Raw genomic sequence first — 21,730 nt, forward strand, 5'->3', positions numbered from 1 at the left:
TTAGTTTTTAACACAAGCAGTTTTGTGTTCGAACACAAAATGCAAGCCCTGCTGATTCTGTGCTCTGTCCTCCAAACACAGCATCTGTTTTGTGACAAGTCTTAGGTTTCAGTACACTTGAGGCAGGATATTGGCATTTTCACAATCAAGTCTTAGAAAATTTATTAAATCTATTAAAATATAATCACATAAGTGTACATTAGCAGGCAGGAAAACGGGGAGGAAAATTTACAGTCAATTCATTCATTGTCTGTAACTTCATATACAGAAACCATTACTTTGGGATGAACTACTGATGATGGAGTGTAGAATACAAAAGAAGTGTAGTTTAAATTAGGTCAGCCTACTTTGGAAGCACTAAATAGGTTCAACTCTTACACCAGTTTCTAAGCCTATTCCTGATTCATGTAACTGGGATAATTTTATTGACTGTGAGTATAATTCCATGAGCATTTTCTCTGTTGGCAGTGAAATAAGAGTTGCTTGTTGTGGTTTTTTTCCCCCCAAAGGGTTAAAATTACTTGGATCACTTCACTGATCCATGTGGCACCATGATTCTTCAACTAAGACTGCTGTGGAGGATAGGGCATTGTGACACAAAGCTAGAAGGAGGGATCAATTTCTTAATGTGACTTTGATCCTACAGAAGACTTTGTAGGGAATGCATTTTTAGTAGCAGGAACATTTTGTAGCATCTTTGAATTACATTTTGATTTTTCTTTGTACTATTTTCTCCTCTGCTTTAGGCAAGTGAGATCTCCACTGAGAATTTCATTACCTTGTAACTGCTCAAGTCCCATCACATCTACTTAAACTGCTTTTGTTAATGTGTCACTGAGCGTGAGAAACAGACCCTTACTGCTGTGTTCAAAAATTCTCCCTGTATTTGGTGCAAGTGTCATGGTTGAATACAATGGAGTGCAAACGCAAGTATGTCTTCCTAAGAATTTATTGAGGCATCTTTGGGAGACAGCATTGAAATGCTGTCCTGTCACTCAAGTAACTTATAAAATTCTTGCACCCTGAAGAAATGTTTAATTCCCTGTCTGTTAAGACTCTGTTAGATGTTGCTTTTGTTCCCAAAAATTAGCACACTGAACCTCAGTGCCTCAAAACCTCTTGCTAAACACACTTAATGCTGCCTTGTTTTTCTCCTCTAGTCCAACTAAGTGACACAGAATTACTGGCAGAACTCTTTTTCAGGCCTAAAAAAGCCCCTCTTAAGTCTGAACACAAGTTACTCGCTTCTTTTCTAATAGAGAGTTTAACAAACAACACAATGGCAATTAAAACACATATAACTCTATTCTGGCAGAAATAAATAAAGATAAAAGCTATGAAAAGTGTCCTGGATACATGTTCTCTTGTGAATTGGCATGGCATGATGGGCAGTAATTATTGCAATAGTGCTCAAAGCAGCCACCTGTGTCCATCATCCTCAGCAGTACAAATACCATTAATCAGTCCTAACAATATTAAAAATTAAAAACCACTAGGTGCTTTGAAAAACCTTAGGACCTTGAACACAAAGTGCTACACACAAATACACTGGTTGTTTCAAAGTCATATATTTGTCTGTGAACAGTGCTTCGAATTGTCTCTGCTTATGATAATATGACCAAATGTTAGAAAGGCCTTGCTTTGTAGGTAAGGGATTCAAGGGAATAACTCAGGATCATCTGGCAAGGACTGCTACCTTCTAATTTCCCAGCCAGACCACACCCATTTGTCAGCCTCTGTGAAAATTTTTTGCTCCTAACTTCTCTGTTTTAATCACTGTGGGATAATACTTTCCCTGCCACACCTCTCGCAGTGGAGTGGGCTTGTGCTTGGCCTGGCATTACCATAATTCCTTGGTCCTTCTCCTGGGCTGATGCTCAGCCAGTTCCTACCTCTCTTGATGCCTGGGGTTATCGAGCCTGAAGTATCTGTTTTCTCCTCTAGTCCAACTAAGTGGCACAGAATTACTGGCAGAACTCTTTTTCAGGCCTAAAGAAGCCCCTCTCAAGTCTGAACACAAGTTACTCGCTTCTTTTCTAAAACAGAGTTTAACAAACAACACAAATCCTCAAATGTATCAAATTTCTCTGGATTAAGTTCTGCCAGTCATGATGATGATGTCATCATCAAGAGATAAACAAATCTGTTTCCCAAATGACTCAAAGGACAACATGCAACTTCCCTTCACTTGTGTTTGTCTACTCCACTGCCATTCTCTCTGTTCTTAGTATGGAAGGTCACATAAATTTATTGTGCAGTGGTCACAACTGCAGAACATGCATTTGCAACAATGCATAGAATTAATTTTCATAATTAAACTAAGAAAAAAATCCAACAGAAGAGACTAACAAATAAGAGCACACTATGCAGATTTTGAAAATGTTATCACTTCCTGCCCCATCCTTCTAAAATTGCAAAGTTCCAGAATCAAAGTTCAATCCACAAGTCTCCACAATTCAGTGTCCAATAATACTCTAATCTAGTCCATAACCATAGTTTCTCTCACTCATGTTTAAACAATGCAATCTCTAATGCTTTCACTAACATATTTTTTAGTCCTATAAAACATATTATTTCCCAAAAGCACAACGGAAGAGGCTTTTGTCACTTGAGTTCTATTGATTTAAAAGATTAAAAGATAAATTCATAGCCTGGAACTAAAGTGAAATGTTAATAAAAAGCACATATTTTATAATTTTACAAAAGCATTTAAATATGTATCTCTGTGAGAACAGTTTAGTACTCAAAAACCCCAGAGTAATAAATTTACTGGCACTTTTAGAAAACACCTGTCACTGTGTAGGAACTGTTGGGGTTATGTCTCCAGCAGTAACTCCACCTTCATCTTTGATTCCCCAATGGCAAAATTCCCCTGGTTACAGAGTGAAAGGAAAACTCATTTTAGAGCTGTTCCTCAGCTCACTTTTGTTAGCCAAAGTACATGGCTGTCAGTTTACTCCCTAGTAAAACCCTAAGATGAAGGAGAATTGAAGTCATCCTAAGGCAGCTGAGACCCCCCAGGAACAGCTTATTGGAAGGGATTAGACTGCAGGTCTGCAAAGCACCGGAAATCGGCAGGATCAAAGCTATATGTTTGCTCACAAACCTCTTGCCAACCAACTCTCTTGTTTAGGGAGTTGGCATTACCAGGAGGTTCAAAGCATGGCAGTTTGGTCCTGTGGATATCCAGGGGACAGTTCTGCTGAGTGAAATGCATTAATTCACAGTGGAGCAGCTCCACCTACTTTCTCTGCTCTCACAGGCAACGTCACCACAGTTAAAAAGCATTCCCAGAACATCATTTCTGTGCTATCCCTTTTCCCCTACCACTTCACACAAACACTAATAAATATTCCTTTCTCCTTATTAGCATCCCATCCATCTCCTCCTAATCCCAGCACAGTTAACTTGAAAATATATTTAAGCAAGCATTACTATGAGATCCAGTTACTAAAACATAATCAGCCAGTATCAACAGCCACAACAACCTGAACCATCCAGATGTTGATACTTTAAGATGGTAATAGTCTAGTGATCCAAATGACTTACTCTGACCTCCAACAGTGACTCAGAGGACACACTTGGTTCCTACACTCAAGCCAAAATACACAACATTGACTTCTTCCAATAAAGATTCATGTATGAGAAAATTGTATTCTGTATGAGCTGTTGTACATCAGAGCAAAGGTAGGGCTGGACACGTGAGAGCTCGGAGAGCAAAGGCAGGGCGAGTGGCCGAGCAGGGCTGTTCACAGGCAAGGCTTTGTACGGATGGGAAGAAAAACAGAGAAGCTCGAGAGATGGATTCCTGTGATCAAGTACAAATGTTCTTTGGGCTCATTTGACAAAGGTATGAGGAGGTAAGGCAAGACTGCATGCTAGGGATGTTTGTTCACAGAGAAAGAGAGATGCCACAGGGAAACAAAGTGGGAGAGTTCCCAGACAAGTTTTTGCTCTTCACCCAAAGAACACCTTTTTCTACAGAACTCTTACTCTTCCCTTCAGAGGTCACCAAAAGGCTGTGGAAAGTTACTGGCATAAGAAACACAGTAATTCATTAGCAGTCTGGCTGGGGAACAGGGTCCCGTAGAAGTTAGCAGGTCCAGAGGAGGGCCACAAAAATGGCCAAGAGGGCTGGAGCTGCTCTGCTATGAAGAAAGACAGAGAGAGTGAGGGGTTGTTCAGCCTGGAGAAGGCTCTGGGGAAACCTTCCAGTGGCCTTTCCAAAATTAAAGGGGGCCTACAAGAAAGGTGGAGAAAGACTTATTATCAGGGCCTGTAGTAACTGTATGAGGGGCAATGGTTTGAAACTGCAAGAGGGTAGGTATAGATTGGACATATGGATGAGACAGTTGGACTGGATGTTCTCAGAGGTCTTTTCCAGCCTCTGAGTCAATGAAATTCTATATGATGAAGGTAGTGGGACACTAGAACAAGCTGCACAGACCAGTTGTGAATGCTCTATTCCTTGAAGTGTTCAAGGCTGGGCTAGATGGGGCTCTGAGCAACCTGGTCTACTGGAAGTTGTCCCTGCCCATGGCAGGGGGTTGGAACTAGAGTATCTTCAAAGTCCTTTCCAACCCAAACCATTCTATGATTCCGTGTGCTGAGAAAATTATGTCTTTAAAACAGAGGCAAGGTAAAGCCTGGAGTAAATTTGGATGGGGAAGAGACTCTAAATACTTATTTCCAGCTCTCATAATTAATAAACTCATTGTATCATCCAAACTTTCTCTTTTGCCAGTGCCCCCCTTACAAACATTTTCTCTGCAGTGTGTCAGTGGGTAATTAATTTACTTCATGATAAACGCATTTCAGAATTTAAACATGGAAAGAATGGTAACTAATTTCTCATTTGGGATGCTGTTCAGGGTTACCTCCACATCCATGTAAATGTCACATTCATTTATAATAGAAGACAAAGACTAAAAATACCTACACTTTTTCAATTATCTTTGAGAAATAAATTCTGGAATAGACTAAAACTTGTGCTAATTACACCATTCTAAACATTAATAAATTCATTGTTTATCCAGTAATATTTAAAATTGAGATAAGTTTACTTGAATATCTGAAGTCTGTTTCTTTCAAAAGAAAAAAAAACTTTGTTCAGCCATATTATAACTTCCAACCTAAGACTGATCCATAATGAATCAAATACTAATTTCCAAACATCCACTATTGCATTATATGACATGAAGATCTGTGATCAGGGTTCATTACAATACATATTTCTATATAGTATTTTAAAAAATCAAATAATCGGTAAATTAAATTTTACAATAAATTATTAGTTTTCAAATTCATAGGCCAGAAAGTAATAAGCATGGAAACAAAGGGTTAATAGCGACAAAGATAAGCAAACACCAAGATACTGCAGCAATCACAAATCCCAGAGACTGAATATAACTGACAATACTAATAGTGTAAAAAAAGGGTGAAAGATCCACAAACTCTTTGTAATCCTATACAGTGTTCTAGGTCCATAAGACAATCTGTATAAAACACTAACAAAGTAGTAGGATATTGCAATTGTTTTCTATAATAGAAAGTTACAATTTATTTTTAAAAATACATCCAAAATAGAATTTTCCAATTTAGTCAGGTTTCAAGACAATTATAGTGTGTTTTTTTTACAACAGCAAGACAACTACAGTGACATTGTATTGCTTACACTGAAACTGATGCACTAGCAAACTGCAAAGGCTGAACAAAATGAACAGACCAGTTTCAAAATGAACAGACTGACTTTCACTGACACTGAAGATCACGCGGCAACAATATGTATGGACAGATAAGTCTGTAACTGCACAAGGTATTGCAATGAATGTATTTCTGAAAAAAGTTTAAATAAAACAATTATTTGCACTAGGAACTTTAGCAGTATGAAACAACCCACATATACATGTGCAACATATAGTTTCATGAAAAATATCTGAACTAGTAAGCTTATTATGTGTAACGGTACTCTCATCTTTAAATCTCATAGGATTTTAAAATGTATAAAACTGTTTTTCCTTTCATGTGATTTATATTAAAATTATTTTTCTTGCTCTTAACATTGAAAATTTTAAAGCTGTTGAAATTAAACTTGTCCTTTCATTGGCAAACAGTTGTCTTAATTTTGGCTAGTAAATGCCACAGTTTGGTTAAATCCTGAATTAGCTCTGAAAACTGTCAAGACTGCTGAAGATCAAGTTGAAAAAAAAAGTTAGAGGTGAAATCACAAAAATACTGAGATATTCTAACATCCATGGTGGAGTGAGCTTTAATATTCATATTTTTGTTAGTTGATTGACAGTGTTACTGACAGAAACCAGTAATATTTGCCAGCCTTTCATTCAGTATCAAAGAACATTCTCTCACAAGACTATAAATGTCAATAAATCACACAGGTGGCGAGATTATGTCATCATAAAAAATAGCTGTCAGAAACACTAAGGGCCTGAGTTGAAGGTGATTTCATATGCTCCATTTAACGGAGCAGCAGTTATCTTAAAATAACCAAAACCAGAACTTCACCATTTAGCTTTTCCATAAGCTGTGCATTGCTGCCAGATGACTGCAATGGTTAATATGTATAAATAAGGAAAAAGCATGTTCATTCCTCTATTTGCCTGTTTTAAAGCTCCCATTCTTGAGAAAACCCAGGTATGCCTCATTCCTTATCAAAAACATGAATTTATAGTTTAAGAATTATTAATGAAATAATTTTAAAATAATTAATGAAGATCTTGCTGAACAAAGTGGGTAACACTGAATTAACAACCTCCAGTATGAGATGCAGCTTCAGCATCATCGTGAAGACAAGAGAGATTATTTGGCAGGCAGCATAGACTGGCTGCACCCTACCTTTTTACCAGCCTTGAACTTACGATGGAAATATATTATTATGAAAATGTAAGAAAACTTTTTGGGGAAGAAGGTCACTTACCAGTAGTCAGAGCTGCTTGCAATGTGTTGTATGTATGCACTTTGGCTCTTTAGAGGTCCAAATGTCAGACATATCCAAGATCACAGAATGGGTGGGGTTTTTGTCCCTCACAATACACAAATGCCTGATCTGAAAGCATGACCAAGGTTTTTGTACTTATGACTTAACACATCCTAAGAAAGTAGTCTTGACACCACAGTCAGTGGTGATGGCAGTCCATGCGTTACTTGCAGCTGGCTAACTTGTATTGGAACAGACTGGGGCACAAAGGGGAAGCAAGGACAGAAATCCAGAGAAAAAGATTCTGATGCAAAACATTTCCCCACAACATTCTCCCCCAAAACATTCCACCACAAGGTAGAGTGTCACCACCTTTCATGTAGGAAGAGCTCAGCTGCCATGGCCAGCTCCACACTAAAAGCTGTCCTCCAGCAAGTCAGTAAGTGCCAAGGCACAGCAGAGGGGGTGGCTCCATCCCATTAGGCGTCCACAGCTCCGAGTGCTTTGATCTGCGGATTGGATATGACCAGCCCTGTAGTACAGTCCACCACAACACCCTTCCTTCTAAACTGGAGAGACAGATTTGATGGGTGGACTGTTAGATGGCTAAGAAAGTGGATGGATGGTCGCATCCAGAGGGTAGTGGTCAGTGACTCAGAGTCAGATGAACATCAGTGACAAGTGGTGCCCTTCAGGGGTCTGTATTATTTAATAACCAGTGTTATTTAATACCTTCATTAATGACACAGATGAAGGAATCAAGTGCACCCTCACCAAGTTTCCAGACAGCACCAAGCTGAGTGGTGTGGTTGATGCACCTGAAGGATGGGATACCATCCAGAGGAACCTGCACAAGCTTGAGAAGTGGGCCCATGGGAATCTCGTGAGGTTTAACATGACCAAGTGCAAGGTGCTGCACCTGGATCGGGACAAACCCCAGCATCAATCCAGTCTGGGGGATGAAAGGACCAAGAGCAGCCCTGCAGAGAAGGACTTGTGGGTGCTGCTGGATGAGAGGCTGGACATGACCCACCAATGTGCACCTGCAGCCCAGAAAAGCCAATTGTGTCCTGGGCTGGATCAAAAACAGCGTGGCCAGCAGGATGAGGGAGGGGATTGTGTCCCTCTGCTCTGCTGAGATCCACCTGGAGTGCTGCATCCAGCTCTGAGGGTCCCAAGCACATTGACCTGTTGGAGCGAGTTCAGAGGAGGGCCACCGAGTTGATTAGAGGGATGGAGCACCTCTCCACTGAGGAAAGGCTGACAGAATTGGGATCGTTCAGCCTGGAAAAGAGAAAGCTTAGGCACCTTCCAGTACCTGAAGGGAACCTACAAGAAAGATGGAAAAACACTATTTATAAGAGCATATAGGACAAGGGGGAATGGTTTCAAACTGAAAGAGAGTAGGTTTAGATTACATATTAGGAAGAAATTATTGACTGTGAGGGTGATGAGGCACTGGAACAGGCTGCCCAGAGAAGTTGTGGATGCCCCATCCCTGGAAGTGTTCAAAGCTAGGTCAGATGAGGCTTTGGGCAACCTGGTCTACTGGAAGGCATCCTGTTCACACAGGGTGTTGGAACAGATGAGCTTTAAGATACCTTCCAACCCAAACTGTGCTCTGACTCTGTGATTCTATGATACACTCTGTATTACAGAGCTAGGGTGGAAGAAGATCCAAGCAGCTCAGTTAGTAGAATTGACAAGAACCCAGAAATTCAGTGTCAGAGGCAGTTCTCAGATTCTTTTTGACTGGTTGTGATCCTCAGGTGCTGAGAAAAACTACAGATCACAAGAACTACAGAACTCAATTCTCATGTAGTAGTCTCTTGGTGTTAGGGTGGCCTTGGGGCTGCTACTGCAGAGTGGGCAAGGGCTTCCATTTAAGCTGATCTTCTGACTAAGCATTGGTGCAACCATGTGTTTCTTGATTGGGTGAGGCTCTTCCTCACTCAGTTTTGCCAGAGAAAGAAAGAGTTCATGCTAAATAGAACTTGGCCTTGATCCAAGATTCAGATAATCCTAAATGCTATTGTTGGAAGTAGACCAACACTTTCACTAGGATACTTCTCTCATTTTAAGCAACAGGTAATAAATGTGCTAGGGATGTGTCAGTGTTACTTGTCAAGTGAATCGCATGCCTTGAGACCGAAAAACATTAAAACCCATTCTTAGGCAGAGCCATGGAGTATGATTCAGGAAACGTGTATGGAGTATCTAGACCCATTTCTAATACGGAAAGGAAAAGCAGCAGAGACCATGCTCCTATAGGGAGGGGCACTGGATTTGACAAACTCAAATGTAAAAAATAATCATTCAGAACTGGCTGGAAAATAGAAATACATAGCCAAAGGCTAACAATAATAAAAAAATAAAGACAAGGGCACAAGTTAAGAAGCATCTAGAATGCCTCCATCACTGAGTATGAAAGAGGGAGAGGTGGGGTGAAAAAGCTTTAAGTTCTGAGACCAATAAAATCAGGAGTATGCTGTCTTTGAATACCTGCAATGCACACTTTTCTGTCAGTTTTTCATGGTATAAACCAGCTGATGTCTACCACGACGTGATGCTACAACACAGTGTTCTGTTGCATCTGCAAAACAGTACCAACTCTTTACTGCTTCACTTCTGATCAACTGCATCAAAATAACAACAGAATATTTTAAAATGTGAACTTCCTCTACTTTCCCTGAACTCGTAATGGTATCCAGTGTTCAGTTCAGCAAGAAACAACTCTCTTCAAAACACAAGCCAAAACCAAGTTTGGTCTTTCCTGGACGGAAACACTGGCGTTTTCAGCATGTTTGATCATGTATTTTTCAATTTGATAAGTAAGAATGAACTAGTAGCAAAACACTGAAAACACAACTCGAAGAGGAAAGTTAATTTATTTCTCTAAAACATCACACTGAGTCAAGATACCTTTGTTCAGTCAAAGCTTCTGCATTTTCCTCATAAGCCTGGACTTCATAAACAAATATTCCAAGTCCGTCTATCTACAAAAATAGGATGGACAATTCTTACTTTCTTCAGATATCAAGTTAATTTACAAGTCCTTGAAGATAGATGAAAAATAAGAAGCGATCCTACATCATAATACACTCCACCACGTTTCCCAAGTGTACTGGAAAGGAGGAATATGAGCCTTCTTTGGAAAGGTGCATTGGAAGGCTTATTACCATCTCTTGGAGACAGGGTATGCATTTACATCACCATGACTGCCATGGTACAGAATCCTGGACTGCTACTTTTATACAGCATGACCTATGATCTGGGAGTTGTAGTCTGCTGTCTCCATTCGCAGAATATATGGGATGATGCTATCAATCTGGACATTTCCAATTAGTCCTGCAAAGAACAGCTCTTCAGTGATGGCAGCGCTCATCAGCCGAAGAGCAGGCAATCGGAGGAGAAGTCTAGACAGTCTGGAAAATAAATGTGGTAAAAAGTGTTATTTGGCAGATCACGGATTTTGGTGTTATTCACAATGAAGTTATTAGTTAAAGAAGAGAAAAAATTGACAAGGAACACTACTGGTCAAAATTTGTTCAATCTAGTTAATGAAAGGCTTAAATATTTAAATCAGGAGAGCACCAAATTTATGTTTAGTCATGTCTTTAACAGTACAGAACATGTGAGTGTGCCTGTCAATGACATGGACATGTAAGGTAATGTCTGAACTCAGTCTAAATGAGGAAATAATACAAATAGGTGCAATTCAAATGGTATGTTAATAATTTTTATTTCTGATATTTAATTTTAAAAATGAATAATGAATGAGTATACAAATAATACTCATAGTATGTATGAGCATACGCATATTTGAAGTGTTCTAAAGGTAATTACCTTTAAGGAGGTAAGAAGAAAATGTATATTATCTATTAAAAGAAATACTGTACAGATCAGTACTACCAATGACTATGAAAAGACACTCAATCAAGTAAGCATCTAAATTTACAGACCTGTAAGTATCATCTGGATATGCCTTTGTTACATAGTCTTGGAACTCCATATAAGCCTTTTCTTGAAATTTCTCAATCTGTACCACATTTTCTAGACCTGGGTGATCTGAAAAAAAAAAAAAACAAAAACCTCTTCACTGTTATACCTGTTCTATACAAGGTACACTGAAATCCATCCAGATTTTCCAATTGTAAACATACTGAAATAATTATGTGATAGCTGCAGCAACTCCACTTTTAACGGAGGACACTACCTCCTTATATATCTCTTCCTCTAGGCTTATGTTTTACTTAGCTTTTCATAAATAAAACCAGACATTTTGAAGAGTTCAAATAAATTCAGTGCTTGCTTACATTAATCTTGATGATGCAACTCTGTTCTCTGTCTAGCAGTAGAACAGCATTTTTCAATACACTGACATTTACTGAAATATTGTATGCACAAATAGTATTTGGGTGGGAAGCGAAGGACAAAATTAAGACCAGTAAAAAAGGCAGAATAAAAAGCTGTGAACCGTTTGTTTCCTAAAAAGATATGTGAAAGATACATAGCAGATCATTTTTTTTCAGCTATTTAGTGCAAAAATTACAAATGTGCTAAACATAATTTTTAGCAGTGATTTGAACACTTGAAATCTAATCTTGCTAAAACGGAAGGATATCAACCTAACTGCCAAGACACATTAGGAAATTATTATCCAGTAATTCTGAACTCTTTACATGGTCTGTAATTTTTATTATCCATCTTAATGAAAAAATTTTACTGTCATAGTAGCATAACAAATCACGTCATTTTATTTTTCACAAATGGCATCTTAAATGAGCTGGCAAATTTTGTGACATAAAAGATAGAATGTTTCTAACAGTCACACTCCTCTCCAAATACACAAAACCAGTAAACAAACCCAAGAGATTTTTGCTCTGTGGATAAAGAAGCTTTGGGAGCAATTCAGCAGTTAAGTGATATGTTGGACTCCCCTGAATGCATCATTTCACAGAGCAGTATTTTGTTCAATATAGTAATTCAGTCATTCTGAAAGCATGATTTCAAATTCGTGCAGAGGACAAGAGGTTAATTAGTTTATCCAGAAGCAACATGTTTTGAAGAGTTATCATTGTCACGTCACTTCATGGCGCTCCTTTTAGAGCAATGTCAGGAACGCAGCTCAAAGTCAAGTTTTGGAAACAGTGCTTTGAAGATCACTGCTAGTACACCTGCAGCCAAGTCTTCTCAGCACACCCTCTGCACTGATCTCTTTGCCCCAGGCTGTCCTGTGGCAATCAAACAGCTGGCTTGGCACAGAAGACAGCAAATCTCCAGGGCCTACTAAAGCAGAGGTTCTTAGCCTAGGGCTCTGCTGCATGAGCAGCCCAGCCCCACACTGCAGCAGAGCAGTAAAATCCCTGCAATTGTAATTTTCTGGCCTGTGAATTATTGCCAGAACAACCTTCTGTTCAAGATACTAAACATGACTTTCAGGTATATGAAGATTTTGTTATATGGCTCACAGGATCACGAGTGTTGAGAACACACTGCCATTAAAGCAGATGCACATCATTAGTAATGTGATCCTGAAAACATGTGAGATAAAGAAAATTTTTCTCCATCATGTGACTGGATAGTCTTTTCCCAACATATTTTTCCGTCTACCTTTTGTGTTGTCAAGTTTAATCGGAAGAAGATAAATAAACTTCAGTCTCAACAAATAAGTAAATATTGTTTTGCAAGTGCAAGGTTCCTAGACTGATATTTTCAGGTGTCCGACAGGACTGATTTTTCCAAAGGATTCTATCATAAGTCCTAGTGGACATCATTCTAGGAAAATGGGTTTGAGGTATATTCTTCTATCATTTCCTTTGTACATGTACAATGTGTACAAGTGTGTACAACGTGTACAAGTTCTCAGTATAGGAATGCTATGAAAGGACTACTTTGGGGTAAGAACCACTAAAGGAAAATTACATCTCCTGCAAGCATTATCTACTAAAATTAAACCAGCAAGCACCCTCCCACCACCCACTTTGAGAAAATCTCTCTGTCTTCTGAAATAACGACAAAAAGTCCAGGCAACTCTTCAGTCCTCAGCAGAAAAGAAAAACTGCAAACATTTTCAAGCATGTTTAATACTGTCATTAAACTCATGATGGGTCCTGCTTATAAAGAAGCTGAAACTGTTCCTGTGATGCAGTGGACTGTAGAAGCAAACACATAAAAAACCATGCAAGCCTTTCCTAGTCATGAGGGCTGACAACAGGATTATGTTCCATAATGAAAACACACAGGATCTGTTTTCGTTAGTGATCCACAATAGAAGAGTATCACTGCAATATCCTCTGGGAATTAATTATCTTTCCTGGACGGTTCTGACTTATACTGCCTCTTATTTGCAAGAATGTGTTTCATCTCAGAAGTCTTCCATTAATGCAATGCATGTGTGTGAGTGTGTGTGTGTATCAATAGAAGATATGCAGAGTTTTGTTTGTGAACTCAGATGAATGCCATGAATTCCTGCTGATGCTGCCACTTTTACTGAGAGATATAGATACTTCTTGTAGATACTGTATATAGAAAAGACCATGCAAATATGAGGGAAACTGCAAAGCAAGAACCTCACAATATATAAATTCTGTATGTTAGAATACCTGCTTAGAATTTACATTTTGGAAGTGTCCAAGTTCCAAAAAATTTGCTCACCTCAACTGTGAAAGGGTGAACTGCAGCTGAATGGAAACAGAAGGACCTTCTTAGATCTAACAAATCTACAGAACCAACAAGAACCAAATACCCAGCTCTCCTCCATGTCCTACACTACAGACAGGGGAAGGTCACTAAGGTTCTGTCAACTTTTTAACATCTGCTCCAATCTTTTCTATGGGACATCAGCATCTATGAAAGGCAGAGCAACAAGGATTAGGGAATGTTGATGCTTTTAAAACTTTCAAATGCAAAATGGAGTGACTGAGGATTTACTTTCTAAATGCGACAGTGAAAAATTCTTGGAGATACAGAAAGTACTTGAGGTTTATACATTTTTATTTTATCAAATATTTTGTTTTGTCTTTATATTTTGTTTTGTCTTTATATTAAATCCCAATTCTGAATGATGAATAAGACCTGCAGATACTGATATAATATCTGAATGCCTTTAGTGAAAAGTTAATTCTACAACTTTCAACTAAAGAAAATTAGTTTTGTAATTTTGTCATTTTCTACTGGTGACACAATCTAACCACTCAGTCACTATCTACTGTAACCAGAGGACTCTTTCCTCCTTATTGTAGACTAATCACCCATAAGGAAAAAATAATCATTTTACCTTCACTGTCTAATATATGTCCATTAACACTACTGAGAGTACATTAGGCAAATACTATTCTAAAATGTTTAGAAGACAGAAATAATAATATAAAGGAATGTTTGTGGTGTTCACTCACCAGAAATGCTATTTGCATTATTAAAATATCTGTGTGGAATAAGGTGATGTTTCTGTAATTTTGCATGTGAGAATCGATGACCAGAGAGATAAATCTTTCACACGTTAAAAGCACAACTTCAATTCATCTCAGCTGGATGTGCAAGAGCAACACTTCAGAAAATTAAACTGAAGGTCCTCAGAAAATGCACCCCATAAAAGAGGCACATAATTAAAAGCAATAAATAAATAAACTAAAAGAAAAAAAAAGGACCAAAAAACCAAACCCAAACCAACAAGAAGCATCAGTGGCAGAGGCAAGAATAAGCCTCCCAAATAAAAAGAATTAAAGTCCCCCTCCAAAAAAAGTCCCCAAAGTAACATTCAACTATTTACATTAAAAGATTAACCCTCCTCTTCCTACCGTCCTCATTAGACACCTTCCAAGATTCCTCAAGAAATGAGGCAGTAATTCTGCAAATAACAGTAACCACGTATGATGAAACAGGCAGAAGTTACATGGCAACAAATAGCACAGTTAAAGTTTTACATTTGGAATAATTACATACCAGGACTGAAGAGGACGATTGCTTTCAAATATGCATATTCATATCCATCCAGACAAAGCTTAACCATGCTGTTACAGAACTCTTGCAATTTGAAGACATGTTCCATTACTAGTCTTCCTCTGTCTGTTGGCAGCTTATCTAAGTCAACACACACATAAATATAAAATCCCAAGTCAACACATGTGCAAAAAAATGTGCTCAGGCTGGAATATTAAAAATAATTATTTTATTAGATTCAAACAGTGGGAAATCTACACCATCTATAAATTCCTATTAAGTCTGAATAATCTTGACACCGACAATTATAGGATTGTAACAACTCTTTTTCCCCCCTTCAATTGTACAGTAAGGACTCTTCCTGCCACTAGAGCCTGCAGTAATCAGGCATGGACTAGAGTTTGAAATGATCAAGGAAGGAAGAGACTGTGTGTAAGTAAAGAACACACTGCTACCGCAGCTCTGTGCTCTATGTCTCAGGGTCAGGTGCCACGCAGCAGGTTCATGTACAGCTTCATGGGTTACCACACCACTGCTGCAATGCTGATTTGCATTGAGGATAATGTGGTTGGTGCACAGCGGTTCCCTTTGGGTCAGCCAGAACACCCCGTTCCCTCTCTAATCCTGTAAACTAGAGGCCCTGGACCCCATGAACTTGTTATCTCTTGGAGACACTGCAGCTGGCATACTGCATGACTGTTTTTTGCATTCAAACTGAACTCCCTATTAAAATGGCAGAAATATGGATTTGTAGTAATGATAAAAACATGATTAATTACTAAAACACCCGTTTTGGTGAACATGCTTTAAAAATTACACAGACCAAAGTTTCCAGATTCCATTTATATCCCCCCTAAAGACAACCACAGTTTTCTTAGTATCTTTAGCTAATCCAGTACATTTCGTAGCTGGATCATTTTTTTTTTTCAGTTGTTATTTATAGGAGCATCTTGTGGATATTTTTAAATCATGAAAATCCCTCAGAAATAGTTCTTCAATTACCTTATTATCAAAGAAGATGAAAAATCTATAGTGAAGTGAGCTGTTTTTTTCCAGCTTACCAATCTGTGTTTGCGTAGCATCAAAAACAGTGAATTCTCATACCCCTAAACAGCAAACAACTCAAAAATCTAGTTAAATGTGAAAATGCTTAGAGTTTTGTATGTGCACGTGCCTTATCAATGAGAAGTGAGGAGTGTGAACTGATGAAGACTACAGGCTGCTTAGCTTTTAGTGCTGACAACCTTGTGAGTGTTCACAAGCACACAAAGATTGGCTAAAAGACTCCTCTCCTGCTCAGAAGAACAGAATGAAAGAGGCCAACTGATACATCCTTCATTTGAATAAAAAAATATGCCAAAGATGCAGGACATAGGATTAACAAGGAACAAAGTGTACTTAGTGAAGATCTGCTGATGACTTGCATCTAGACTAAAACTAGTACACAGAAGTCAAGGGGCCAAGTTATGTAAAGGGAGTGTATCGCCAAGTTGGCGTTCAGCTGCTTTGTGTCACAGCAATGAACAGAAAGGACAGGTGGGTCATTCTTTACTTTATACACTTGATACAAGGGAATCATATTCACAGCACACTTGTGTTCTCAACTTTGATGCTGCCCAAAATATTCCTAATTTGGGCTGATGATATAAACAGAACAGCAGAGCACTATTAGACATTATAATACATAATAAAAAGAACCTCACTAAATGCTAATCCATCTTAGACAGATGGATAATTGTTATATATTTTTTTTGAAGGTTAATATTAGCACAGCTGACTTTTGCAAAATTGCTAAAAAATCCCATCTTGTGAACTGTAGTTTCTAGTATTATTTGTTTCAATACTAACCATGAAATTCTACAAACAGTAAACTTCCATAAACAACTGAAGGATAAGTAAAATGTTTCTGTGCAGTTCAAAACTTAAAAAACATGAAGTAATTCCCCAAGTCTGGTGTGTGCACAGTATACACCTTACCTTGCTGTAAACTGCCTTGAAGGTGATTAACAAACGCAGATAATATAGTTGCCACATTCATAACTTGTGAACATTGTGCCAGACCAAGCGTAAAAAGTTCATTCCAGCAGGCTTTTACTAATGATATGCTGTTATCCTGTCTATTAAAAACACAATAATTTCACTTAATAAAACCAGCCATTTGCATTCACACTTTTTTTTTAATTTGAAGAACGCTTCATAAAACAATCTAATTCAACCATCGCAACCACTACCAAACTGAAGCCCGGCATCCTTTTTCTTTGCATGCTAGAATTAAAATACCGATTTAAAGTGATTTTTGTAAAGAAATAATTTTTGCTTAAACGACCTAAAAGGAGATAGATTTCCATCACAAAAGCAAGCTGAAATTACAGTAAATGACAACTGTTGCAGCGTACTCCATCACGCTAGCTTTCTTACGATTTACATTAGTTTTTGAACAACATTTACATGCATGGACAAACAAAAAGTTTGCACTGTCCCTGTACTGTGGATGTAGACTCAAAGGTCTTTTTTTTTTTTCCCCCCACTTGAAAACTGACACGTGGGTTTAACTTTTTAATTAAAGATACATGTGAAATGGAACATGTGAGATCAAGCTTTTTGAGCTTCCTGACTGCTATTTTCTGCATCCCTTTCATGTCTGGAATAAGGCTTGAAATACAGACTTCAAAGTATAACTAACAGTCATAAGGATTTCTTTGCTGAAAGAATTAGTCCTTACATTCAGCTTCATGTGTAGTCAGGGTTTTTTTCAAATGCTGAAGCTTAAAATTAAATATATAAATGCAATCCAGCCACTTCCATATTAGTAACCTAACTTTCAGTAATGCCAAGCACCTCTGACTTGCAGAGCTTAACAAGAGCTCAGTACCTTAAAAAGGAAATCCTACCAGTAAGGAGTCAAAGTCAGGTACCATGTTTCACAGTTTTATCCACTGAACATAAATAATGGAAATTTAAAAGAAGCACAAGACCTATTAAGGAAGAAAAGCATATTAAAGCTAGGATTTCAACTACAAAAATACAGTGGAATAGATTTTTGCAAGAACGCTGATGTAACGTCCAAGAACATTTCTGATGATTTGCTGCAATACTAAGATGCCAAATGACAGGTGAATGTAGCCTTGCGCTTAACTGAATTACAGAAACCTTGCTGAGGGCAATGTTTTTTACTATGATCAAGTTCTTGGAAGACATGATACTGTACATGTGGCTTCTACACATATTTGTCACATCCTCATTCAGCTCCTGTCAAAGGGACTGTGCTGAGAAAGTGAAAAAAGAGTGTACTGGCTACGCATCTGATATGTGTGTATATAAACATATCATCTAGAGCATTTTTATGGCTGATCAAATTTAGACCAGAACCAGCTCTTAAATTCACTTAAGCGGTCTCAAAACACTAAGAGGCTGTAACCAGCCTGATGAGCATTTCAGTAGGAAACTCTCTTGCCTACCAAGATGCTTGTGCAGGAAGATGAACTAAGCAGGGATCTGCTATCGTTAACTACATGATTAGGCCAAAGGCAACTACCTTGATGTGACTAAGGAGAACATTGCCTGAGGAGGGAACCATCTGGATATCCATCCAATTATTCATCTTCCTTATAAAACCATTACTATGGTTTTGTTTTGGCTCATCAGCTCCATGAATTTCTCTTCATTTAAAAAGTGACACCCTTCTAAAAGTCAAAATTATAGGACATAATGTGCTCAAACTTAAAAGGCTGCATTAATGTCAAATAAATCTCCACTTGAAAATAGTTCCTATTTTAAGGCTCTTCAAGAGGAAAACTATATCTATGTTAAATGGTGTTTAAATATACTGTTGCCCACGATCTTGTCTGGGTCTGTAAATGCTAGCACAGGTGAATATTAACACTATTAAGACAGCTTACTCCTCCATATTTTTTACTCAAACAGAAAAATATATTGAGAAGTAACATATTAAAAGAACAACGCGCAGTTTTTTCTATAAGCATTTCTTGTTAGATCTTTTTGGAGAGAGAATTCTTCTGTATAACATTTTATTTTTAAAAAGCGATCCCCATTTTTCCTTAGAGCACTAATTTGCAGTGTCTCTGTTACAAACACCTTTTATAAAATGATAATGATGTAATGTACTATGTTCATTTGCTATGTGTTTTTAAATTCTGCAGGGCAACAATTCCTACCATAATAAAACATCATATTTACCTATTTTTTACCTTTGCTATTCTTTAACTTTATAGAATACTCCTTTTTCCTTCTCCAAAACACAGGCTTAATTACACACAATATAGTATTTTTCCTTAAATAGTGTAGAATCATTTGGCTTAAGCATCTGAGTAAACACAAATGGTAATCAGATCATCCTGCTTTTGACAGCCTTCCTGGAAAAGGGGACAATCCTTCATTTTAAAATAGCATTCTCTTTGCTGTCACAGTCATGCGCTATTTGGATATTGAATTAAAGAAAGACACTGCAGATAAGAACAAATACGATTTATACTCCATATTTCAGAGTTGATACAGTATCTTTATTTGTTTGATGTATCTTCATAAAATTACTTCTGAAAATAACATAAATCAGTTTTCCCCATGCACTTTTGAGATGTTTTTTCATGATGATAATGGAGTACTACATTTAGCTTATGAATTTTAAGTGATACACTGAATTCCAATGGAGAAGCAGGATGTCACACAAACTGTAAAAAGAATAGTAAGAATTACTTTCTGGTTACAGGAACTATTTATTTTTAGAAAATCCTCTGAAACTAGACAACTCCATTCTGAATTTTTGCTGAATCTAGCTAACCATTTTAAGTAAGTTATTAAAGGCAAAATTACTACTACTAATTCACCTTATAAAGGTAAAAATGAAAAAAGAGTTTTTATTTGGTGATTGCCTGATAGGCAATCAGAACATAGCCTAAGGCTATAGCTATTAGAAAACTGATAGGAATTCCTATTTACTAAAAATATATTAAAGTAGCAGCAGTGTGCAGGCATTTGACTGTTATAAATCTACTGCTTTTTCCTTCAATACCCAACCAAAGTCCTGAATTAGACTCAAATTGGGAGTAGTTTTAATTCAGAAAGTTTACCTTACTAAGATTTATAACAGTTTTAATAAGTAGTTTTATATTAAAAAGTCCCTGAAGAAGGGAAATTAAAAAGCACATAATCAGAACGTAAGCGTATAGAGTAACTGAACACTTACCCTAAAGCTTGGAAAGATGGAATGGAACGTGCCCAGTGCATGGACAAAAAAAGCAACCTGGAGGCAGACTCGCAGATATAGTGAACGTTAAGATAATCAGGCATAGGAGAAGGCATGGTGAGCTGGCAATCATAAAAAAAAGTGCAAGACTTTTTACTTTCTTCATAATATGTTTAGAAAAAAAAATCAGTCTTACGAGTTTAAGTGAAAAAGTATATATTTTTTTTAAATAAACATGATATAATCCTGACATAAAATTGAATGACTGACTTTTTCATTATTAGCCACACTGTTATATGCTATAGTAACTAAAAAGAAAGAAAAAAGGCAAAAATTCTGATTTGAAGATAAAGATTCCTGTCTGGGACACCTGAAGATGGAAAATCCCAAATAAAACTCAACTTTTTGAGACACTCAAAGAATAAGAGAAAAGAATAATTGTAACTGGAATGAAGTTGCTTACACTTAGAGGGGTTACCACACTCCTGAAGAGAGAGCGTGAGAATTTTATGTCACAAAACATCTTTTTTTGTACTATTTTACAAAGAAATACATCAAAAATATTTTGATGTGTGAGTAAAATACCCAATACACAGCTGCTCCCAAAATATATAACCAATATACATCAGAAAGGACCAGCTCTACCTTTCTCCACGTCCATGAGTAAAATCAGTGACATTACCTGCATACGTGAAGAAAGTGAGTTTTGACTCAAAACTGCTTATTATAGCGTTGTAGTTCTGTCTTCAGAAATTAATACTTCTTAATAGGATGGTCTGGTTAACACAATTAAAAATAAAAACCCTTGACATTTGCATTAGAGGTGTGATCAAAACAGATGCTGATGAGAGGGGCAAAGTTTAGTCAAATACTTAGTTCTGAAGAAGTTTTCAGATGAGCAAGCTTTTTTGATTTGTCCATGAATAATATGAAGATGAAAAAAATGGATAGAAGAATTTCTGCAGGCTTGTAAAATGAGAAATAAAGCCAGAAAATAAATGGCTCACTAACACAGAAACTGTATTTTCCTTTAATCAAAGTCAATTAATATTAAAATAGGGTATCTACACAAAGAAGAAACTGACAAGTACACTTTCAAAATCCAGTTGCAGATTGCATCAGATCCACCTGTTAACAAGTGAGAATGTGGATACTGACTGCTTCATGAGACATTTTGTCTGGGTAAATCCTTTTGCATGGATTACCCAGTATTTTTAAGGTAAAAAACTATAAAATAAACAGTGCAGCTAAACCACTGAAGAGTGCTTTTTCCTAAACTGGTAATCAGTGACCAAAAGTGGTGTTCATCACATTAATACATCCGAAATCAATGCAAATACCTCAACAAACAGTTTCTCCTCTAAGAAATTAAAAATAATATTTAATTATTTAAAATTGCTATGTTAAAATGGTTATAAGTAGTCAACAGTAACAACAACATTCCGTACCCTGAATGCTACGTGAGCATCACTGAGTAGTGGCCCCTCTATTTCAACAACATTCACGCTTGTTTCTCCACCAAGCAGCTGTGCATTGGCATCAATACTTTCAGAGTTCTGACATGCTGTGCTCTCTCCTGGATTTAATGCTTTTGCAAGAGTATCAAATGCCCTGTAAGATCACAAACAAGCAAACAAAAAGAAATAAATTTT

The 21,730-nt window shown here is 37.4% G+C and overlaps 1 protein-coding gene across 5 annotated transcripts in view; it reads right to left on the reverse strand.

The window, feature by feature from the left end:
* Nucleotides 1-9,807: 9,807 nt before the first annotated feature.
* The window catches only part of NR2C1 (nuclear receptor subfamily 2 group C member 1), a 51,415-nt gene continuing 39,492 nt past the window's right edge, over nt 9,808-21,730 (reverse strand). For all 5 annotated transcript variants that reach the window (XM_027893468.1, XM_027893465.1, XM_027893469.1 and 2 more), the window contains 6 exons: nt 21,527-21,689; nt 20,079-20,200; nt 16,853-16,992; nt 14,879-15,016; nt 10,897-11,002; nt 9,808-10,359 (listed from right to left, as the gene is read on the reverse strand). In XM_027893468.1, coding sequence (XP_027749269.1) covers nt 10,185-10,359; nt 10,897-11,002; nt 14,879-15,016; nt 16,853-16,992; nt 20,079-20,200; nt 21,527-21,689 — 844 coding nt within the window. In that variant the 3' untranslated portion in view covers nt 9,808-10,184. The remainder of the gene's footprint in view (nt 10,360-10,896; nt 11,003-14,878; nt 15,017-16,852; nt 16,993-20,078; nt 20,201-21,526; nt 21,690-21,730) is intronic.

This window comes from Empidonax traillii, unplaced genomic scaffold (genome assembly GCF_003031625.1).
Source record: "Empidonax traillii isolate 1590-97213 ecotype Southwest subspecies unplaced genomic scaffold, ASM303162v1 scaffold389:size961896, whole genome shotgun sequence".
Taxonomy (NCBI): Eukaryota; Metazoa; Chordata; class Aves; order Passeriformes; family Tyrannidae; genus Empidonax; species Empidonax traillii.